At 41.4% G+C, this 8,831-nt stretch overlaps 1 protein-coding gene across 1 annotated transcript; it reads left to right on the top strand.

Annotated features, from left to right (window-relative positions):
• The first annotated feature begins 4,894 nt into the window (after positions 1–4,894).
• On the top strand, positions 4,895–6,343 carry LOC137639911 (zinc finger protein 862-like). The gene is made up of 2 exons (XM_068372195.1): positions 4,895–5,062; positions 5,171–6,343. Exons 1-2 carry the CDS (start codon positions 4,895–4,897, stop codon positions 6,341–6,343), a joined length of 1,341 nt encoding a protein of 446 aa, XP_068228296.1.
• The last annotated feature ends 2,488 nt before the right edge of the window (positions 6,344–8,831 follow it).

Consider the following 8,831-nt stretch of genomic DNA (forward strand, 5'->3'; position numbering starts at 1 on the left):
GACCAAGAATTTTGTAAGGGACACATTATCATCTTGAAGTACCTATTATTCTGGTGTAAAAACGCCCCAACCTTTGGGTAAATAAAGAGAAGTATCGTCTGCCCAATCTTTGTACCTCCTACTGTACTTCACTTTCAAAATGGGTTTTGTCCTCTATCCCCCTCTCTCTCTCTAACCCTCTCCCATTCTCTCCATACCAAAAGTTATCATACTTGACATAACACCCATTTGTTCCCACATGTATACAAACCTTTCGTCTCTTAATAGGAGAATAATTTCAACAAGAGTTGGAATGTCAGTTGAATTTGTTAACAAGGTATAGTAGTCAATGACAGGTTTCGCATGTGAGCAAGAAACTTTGCCCCACCACCTTTCAAAAGACCCTCGCTTTGATTTTCAGTTGCAACAAGTGAAGACTTACCGTTGCGCCCATAACTTCATTTTCTCATTTTCTATTTCTTGCAGGAAGTGAATTTTGGCTGTTGATTGGTGTAGTGGATATGAAGCAAAAAATTTGTATTTGCCAGGGAAAGTGTGTATGTTGCAACTGGTTTATGAGTAAACTGGTTTTAGATATAAACACTTTCTCAGTGTCTTTGTAGGAGACATGATTATTTGCTATCATCCTCTGTGCTGAGTATAGGTGTGGTTGTGCAGAGGCAGGCATATGCCCTAAGGGGGAAGAAGAGAGCCAAGCCTTCTCTGGTATCTGTCTTGACAATGCCCATATAGAGGTTGAAATATTTGGCATGCCGATTTACACTGCAGCAGCTACAGTCTTTCTGTCAGATGATCGCATCAGCTAACTCAAGGAGTTAATGTGACTTCGTGTTCCAGACAGAAGTACCAGTTCGGTACTGGCAGTCTTTTCAGGCAGTTTTCCTTGCTGGAGGAACTTGCTATGCACGTGTGTGGAAAAATTTAAGCAAGGGAAATAATTCTGGGAAAACTTCTCAGTAACAGATATCTAGATCCTAACCTGGAGGATTGGAAAACTATAATGATACGGTTCATGATCCGTCATACATAAATGGGGATGCTCCATATTGGTACCAAGACAGTACTCCTTCAGTGTTCATGTGTTACACCTAGCGTGGAAATGAATAAATTATTGGTAATTATCTGGCATCTTAACATCAATAGTTATTGATGCTGATTGGAGTATAATTGATTAAGAATCAGTAACAATATAAAATAATTAGGAAATAACAACAATATAGCATTTAACATTTTATATACCTTTTAAAAATTGGAAAGAAGGCTAGCTTCAATTATGAACTTTAAAAAAAAAAAAAACTTCTCCAAGAATCTTGGTGAGGATGTACCTGCCATCCTCACCACAATCTTAAAGAGGAATTATTTTCTCATGTCCCTATGAACGAGCTATTCAATCAGTAAAGGCCTAACAGTCAGGAAAGCAAACAATCTTCGAAGAAGGATTGGCACCTGACAGTCATCAACTGAGAGTGGTAAACAACAATTCAAGTTGATAATAATGCAATAGCATGAGGGGGAGGAGTACAGGGTGATCTACAGTTTACCTGAGGACTCCCCTTTGTTTTTGTTCACTTAAGCAACATGGACAATAAAAAGTAACTAAGAGACACTTATAATCGCTTTTACAACCAGGTCAACTGGGATTTAGTTTCTTAAACTAAAAAATCTGGATTAAATAGTTTGAGATGCAAATATTTTAATTTCTTCTGCAATATAAATCCAAATGAGTCTATAAGACAACCAAATATGTTCATGTAATTAATTTTAATTTAACATTTTTAAGATAGATAAAATCATCAGTTTACTAAACTTAAAGGATCACTTTAATCTATCATACGTATTTATTCATAAAATTTACATGATTTCATTGAAATGTGCTAGTTACCCGACAGTAATTGACTATCAAATTACTGAAGAAAATTGAAATGTGTGGAACCTCTACACACGAACGTATCTTCATCCGAATTTTCCAACATCCGAAGTAAAATTCGAGCAAATTTTTGACTCTACACCCGAATTTTATTTCGACACACGAGGTAAGCAATTTTCGTCGTACGGTTGTATCCGAATTTTTCGACACGCGAAGTACAATTCGAACACGTTCCGACTCTACACCCGAATGTTTTTTTCGACACCCGATGTAAACAATACTCGTAGGCGTAGTCGGTGCTCATAGCGCCTGAAGTGTTTTTTATTTCCGCCGATAGAAGGCAGCACATCGACCTCGGAGGGACGCTCAATTAGCGGGTCTTGGGTCAGTCCTCTGTTCTCGTCGGCTTCTTGCGGTTGTGCTCTGTGCGTTCTGCTATTAACTCTGTTTTAATCGTGATTTTTTACGTGTATCCTTTAACGGTAATTTACGTAAGTATGGGTCCTAAAAGGCTTAGTTTTGCCAGTGGTAGTGGTAGTGGTGAGAAAAGGAAGAAGGAAATGCTTTCTTTAGAAATTAAGCAGGAAATTATTGTAAAACATGAGTGAACTTGCTAAACAGTATGGCCGTAATATGTCGACGATCTCGACAATCCTTAAACAGAAGGAAGCTATTAAAGCAGTGAAACCTTCTAAGGGGATCACCATAATTTCCAAACGCCGTACCCCTATCATAGAAGAGATGGAACGACTTCTACTAGTGTGGATTAAGGATAGAGAGATCGTTGGCGACACCATCACCGAGACCGTTATCTGCGAGAAGGCGCACGCCATCTTTACGGACTTGAAGAAGGAGAGCTCTGGGGGTGATGCTGGGGAGAGTTCAACCGAGCCTTCCTCAGATGATTTCAAGGCATCTCGTGGCTGGTTCGAGAAATTTAAGAAACGGTCCGGGATTCATTCAGTTGTTCGCCACGGAGAGGCTGCTAGTGCGGACACAAAGGCTGCAGCTGACTTTGTCAAGAACTTCGAAAAGATCGTGCAGGAAGAAGGCTACGTAGAGCAGCAGGTGTTTAATTGTGATGAAACCGGGATGTTTTGGAAGAAGATGCCGAGTCGAACCTACATCACTGCCGAAGAGAAGAAATTGCCTGGGCATAAGCCAATGAAGGATCGGTTGACTCTTGCCCTATGTGCCAAAGCTAGCGGGGACTTTAAAGTCAAGCCCTTACTGGTTTACCATTCAGAGAACCCTAGGGCCTTTAAAGCACACAACGTCGATAAGGATCAGCTTCATGTTTTCTGGCGATCCAACTCGAAGGCCTGGTTCACTAGGCAATTCTTTGTGCAATGGGTAAACCAAGTTTTTGGCCCTTCTGTGAAGAAGTATCTTCATGAACAGAAATTGCCTTTAAAGTGCCTGCTATGCCTTGACAATGCACCCGCTCACCCCCCCCCCGGACTTGAAGATGATATCTTCGATGAATTCAAGTTCATAAAGGTGCTGTATCTTCCACCGAATACCACCTCTATCCTCCAGCCCATGGACCAGCAAGTCATCTCTAATTTTAAGAAGCTGTACACCAAGCACTTATTTAAGCAGTGCTTTAATGTCACGCAAAGCACCAACTTAACTTTGCGTGAATTTTGGAGGGGCCACTTCAACATCGTGCACTGCTTGAAGATCATAGATCAGGCTTGGGTGGGATTAACTCGACGAACCCTCAATTCTGCCTGGAAGAAGCTGTGGCCTGATGCAGTTTCTTCCCGAGATTTTGAAGGTTTTGACCCCGAACCTGATCCCGTGGTCGGTGCAGCGGAAGCCGTAGAGGAAATCGTCTCCCTTGGCATGTCCATGGGTCTGGAGGTCAACGCAGATGACGTTACGGAACTCGTCGCCGAACATCACGACGAACTTACCACGGATGAGCTCAAGGAACTCCATGCTATGTCGGAGCACATGAGTGATGACGAGGAAGGGAGCGAGGAGGTAAAACGTGTTAGGTTCGGCGCAAATAAAAGGGATGTTAGGAAAATATCAAGACGTGGTCGACTTCATCGACAAATGCCATCCAAAGAAATTGCAGGTTTGTCGTGTAGTTTCTCAATTCGATGATGTTTGCCTAACTCACTTTTGAAACATTCTGAAAAGCCGTACCAAGCAATTATCTATCGATACTTTCTTTAAAAAAAACTGCGAAGCAAACTCACGATGAAGAGGATGTAAGTGATTCGAAGAAAACAGCAAAGAGTGAAGCGGAAGAAAGTGAAACAAAGAAAACTGAAAAGAGTGAAGAAAAAGAAATTCAGTCAATTTTAAATGTAGAGAGTGATAGTGATTAAAATTACGTCATCATCAAAAAGAAAAAAAGAAAATTTTAAAAAAATATATAAAATATAAGAATAAAAAAAAATAAGCTAAGTTATGTTAAAGTTCACTTAGTGTAAGTTAGAATAAGTTACGGTAGTGTACGTTTATCGTAGTTAACCTCTCTACCTCCTCGCCGCCCGTCCGTCTCCTCTCTGCGTAGCAAGACTAATAACACCTGCGCTGGAGTTTCTAAGGTAAAGTGTTACTGTCATTAGAACACCCAGTTATATCTGAGTCTTGAAACAATACTAAAATACATTCCACCAAGGTGGACGAGGTACTTCCCACTCTACTGGGTAGATGTAAACCAGGGTTGCCATTCGTATGATAATTATCGTACATGTACGATAAAACCGGGTCTGGTACGATGTACGATAGCAACTATAGGTATCGTACGCTTTTGTACGATAATTCTGTGCTTGCCCCCAAAAAGAAAAAAAAATCCACTGATGCCAAATATTTCCCTTCTATATCTTTTATGTTTGTAAAAGGACTTAAATACATTGATTCTGAAGTTGGATTGATGATGTTTCCTTAAAGAGGGAAAATAGCGTCTACTACAAGGACCATCGACCAAGTATTGGTTGGTAATATTCGACCGAGTCAGGTTTGCTGTACGTGTACTGTACATGTTCTAACTCGTCCTAAACTCGGATGATGACATATTACATAACTAACAAACAGTTCAAGTCGCAGCAAGGCAGTGACTGGTCTTGCGTGACGGTCGGATATGATTTGGATTTATTGTGTAATTTGTTGCTCATTCTCCTCAATATGAGTGATGAAGAAGAAGGCGATCTGGAAATGACACCACCCAAAAAAAAGGTAATGAAAATGTATACTGCATCACTAGGCAATTATTGTGCATGACTCATTGAAGATTATAAAGAAGTAAGTGTGTGTGTATGTATAGCCTTTTCATATTTTTTTCAGGCTAGGCCTAAGCCAAGTTCAAGTACACATCGATCGCAGAAGTACAGAAAAGAATGGGAATCTCTTCCTGACTTTAAACCTTGGTTAAAGGGGGTCCCTGAAGATTTGCTTAAAGCTAGGTGCAAACTGTGCAATGCAACTATGCTTGCAGAATTGACTGTTCTCAAAAACCATGCTAAAGGGAAGAAACACAGATCCTTTTTTGAAACTGCAACTACCAGTCAGCCGTCAGTATCCTCACTGTTTGGGAAAGCAGTAAAGAAGCCATCAGATTCTGTATCCATAGTAGAAATTAAATTGTGTGGTTTCCTCGCAGAACATAATATACCATTTCAAGCGATGGATCACCTGACAGATCTCTTGAAGGACATTTTTCCAGATTCAATCACTGCTAAGGGAATTGTTAAAAATGTAATTGATATGTCATATAAGGAAAAGCTTGCACGAACATTGAAGGAAGTAAAGTTTAGCATACTTTGTGATGAGTCAACAGATGTCGGGTCGGTGAAATCATCATGTGTAGTAGTGAAGTTTTATGACAAAGATGCTGCAACTGTCGATTGCATGTTTTGGGAGTTGTATGATGTTTATGATGTAAAAGATCCAGAGGGTGTCCAGGAAGGTGCGACTGCAAAAAGATTATTTGAGGGCTTAATGAAAACATTTAATCAATTTGAAATTCCAGTATCAAATATAATTGGATTTGCTTCCGATGGGTGTAATGTGATGATGGGAGCACACAACTCGGTTGCAAGTCAGTTTCGCCAACAGTGCCCTGGCATATTTATTATGAAATGTGTGTGTCACTCTGCACATCTCTGTGCAAGTGAAGCTTGCAAGGTACTACCTAGAAGGTGTGAAGATTTGGCAAGGGAAATATTTAACCACTTTAAATGTAGCAGCAAGAGACAATGTGAACTAGTGCAATTTCAGACGTTTCTTGAACTGAAACCTCATAAAATTTTGCACCCATCACAGACAAGATGGCTATCGTTAGCTAATGTTGTTAGTCGCATTTTAGAACAGTGGGAAGCCCTTAAATTGTATTTCAGTGACATTTGGTTATCTGAAAAAGTTGTATCAGCAGAGTTGATATTCAACAGCCTTCACAATCCTTTAATTAAAGTCTACTACCTATTTCTGGAATGGGTTCTGTCGGGAATTTCGACCTGATCAATCGAAATTCCCGCCATTTGACTCCGCCTACGACTACGTCAAATTGGAGGGAGAGGAGAAAACTCGCGGGCGAATGAATGTAGTTCCAGACGGGAACGTTTAGAACCAAAAAGAGAAACCGCCTGGTAGGAAGGCGCTGAGACTAATAAAATCAATTGCTAGTGATTTAAGATTAGGAAAACTAACGTCATTCTATTGTAACATGATAAAAAAATCCAATCTAGAAATTTAGGTTCAGGACAAATCGCGCCAAAAAAGTGACGTCGGAAGTTGCAAGGCTTGCTCGCCCTCTTTGATCCAACGTCCCCAATCACAGTAAGTCCTTTCTAATTGTTCTCTCTCCCCACGCCTATTGTACCCAGGTCGGTTTCCGTGTAGGTCTTGATAGGGTTGATGTAAAGTTTGTATCTATAAATATTTTGTCGATCCTTGTGCCAGGGGATCAGTGTTGTTGTGTAAAGTAACTCTAAAGGTCTCGGTAAGAGGTTTATCGAGATAACTTTATAAATGTTCAATTAATTTGTTGATATCTTGAGTCCGAAGTGGACATAGTTTTTTTTCGGTCACATGTTCTCGTATGTCAAGTAAAGGTTAATTTTTCATGTTTCTTTCGTATTAGATTATTATTTTTGTCATAAAATTTGTTAAAAATACCCATATTCTAATTACTCCCCCGATGGTTTTGAGTAGTTTGTCCCTAAGACTTTGTGATCTGCCTAGTACATCGGGCTATTTTGTATAAACCGGTGAAAATTTCGCCACATTTGGTCCTTCGAACCGGATCACAAGTGCTTCCCAGAGCCGGACGGGACTAATTAGAGTATGTACTTTTAAGGGTGGGAGAGAAGGAACAATCAAAGGTTCATCTACGTCCCGATGTGCGATCGCCCACGTGGGTCAGTTTGAGTCCCTTCTTAACGTAAAAATATCTTTCTTTCCTTGCCTTGCCCAACCCCCCCAAACGTAAAGTAAAGTAATTAAGATGGCTGTGTCCACGATCGTTCATATCGAGGCGTCGATGGGCCTACTGGAGGATTTACTAAGCGAAACGCAAAGGGCGTTGATAGAGACCTACTCCGAGTCCGTTTACCAGAATTTGGTAACGGAGTTGCAGGCAGAGGTCCGACAGCTTAAAGAGCTATACAAGAGCCAGCGCGTTAAGCTAGAAACTAGTTTCGAAGCCCGAATTAGGCATATGTTAGGTGAAGCGACACGTGCTTCCACTCTATTGTACAATAGAATAGATAAAGTGAAAGGCCCTTCAACGGGGAATGTTGCCCTCCCCAGGTTGAAGCCGCTGCCTCTCCCCACGTTTGAAGGGGAAATGCAAGAGTACGCATCGTACCGTGAACTATTCACGATCCACGTGGATCGAGGAGCTGATTTAGACGAAGTGTCTAAATTCACATTTTTAAATATTTAACTTAGCCGGTGAATATATATAGCTGCAACTCTGTTGCTCGACAGACAAAAAACAGTAAAAACTCGCCAGCGATCGCTATACAGGTTGCGGGTGTGCCCACCAGCGCCAACTGTCGGCCAGATACCATACTCGATGTAAACAAAGACTCAATTTCTTCTCTGTCGACGTGTCGACAAGACGTACTTTACTCGCTGTTGAAACCTGGAGTTTTTCCCATCATATTTGGTGAAGTACTTTAATTTGGTTATGAGCTTTCGCAGTACAGGGTTTTTCTTCAAATAAATCCTTGAACTCTTTTTTGTATCGGATTCATTGTTGATGACTTAGATCGTTTTTTGGAATTTTCCCTTGACCAATTCAAAATGGCTGACCTTTCACAAGTTCCCAAGTTTAGAAAATGCAATGCTAGGGACTGTCATAGGCGTCTTCCAAAGGCTTCTCTCGACCCTCACACTGTTTGTTCCAATTGTCGGGGTAAAACCTGTCAATTGGAAGATCGGTGTGAGGAATGCGTGGGCCTTTCGGAATTCGATTTTATCGAATTTGAGAAGTATACACGCAGACTAGAGAGAGATAGGGTAAGGAGAAGTTCTTCTAGGTCGGTAGATTTTTCCTCTCCTCATGCCCCTCAACCTAATCCTTCCCCTGTAGTGGTTGTTCCTAACCCCCCTCCTAGCACTCAGGAACCATCGATGGCTGACATGATGCGTGCTATCCATGCCTTGGGGGAGAGAGTTGAGTCCCTTGCAAGTGACCGCAATCAACTCATGGCGGATGTTAAGGAACTAAAGTGCCAAAGTGCCGCGGGAAGTGATAAAGTGCCTAGTGTTTCTCAAAGTGTTGTGAACAGTGTTGCGCTTGAGGGTTCGTCTGTTCGTGCCTGTCGTCCTCCTAGTCCGGGACCTCTTGCAAGCTCCCAAGCCCAGGGGAGAAGCAATGTCGTACGACTCATGGGTTCGAGAGGCCTTGATCAGCGAACAGACGTTCCCTCTATGGTATCAGGCGTATCTCCCCAAGATCGCCCCTACCAACGTAAGACGAGAGAGCCCGTTTTTACCTCGT

Source organism: Palaemon carinicauda, chromosome 1, assembly GCF_036898095.1.
Source record: "Palaemon carinicauda isolate YSFRI2023 chromosome 1, ASM3689809v2, whole genome shotgun sequence".
Classification (NCBI taxonomy): domain Eukaryota; kingdom Metazoa; phylum Arthropoda; class Malacostraca; order Decapoda; family Palaemonidae; genus Palaemon; species Palaemon carinicauda.

Coding starts and splice junctions, on each gene's coding strand:
- LOC137639911 (XM_068372195.1), top strand. CDS start 4,895: ATGACATATTACATAACTAACAAACAGTTCAAGTCGCAGCAAGGCAGT. Junction 5,063..5,170: donor TGACACCACCCAAAAAAAAG/GTAATGAAAATG, acceptor TATTTTTTTCAG/GCTAGGCCTAAGCCAAGTTC.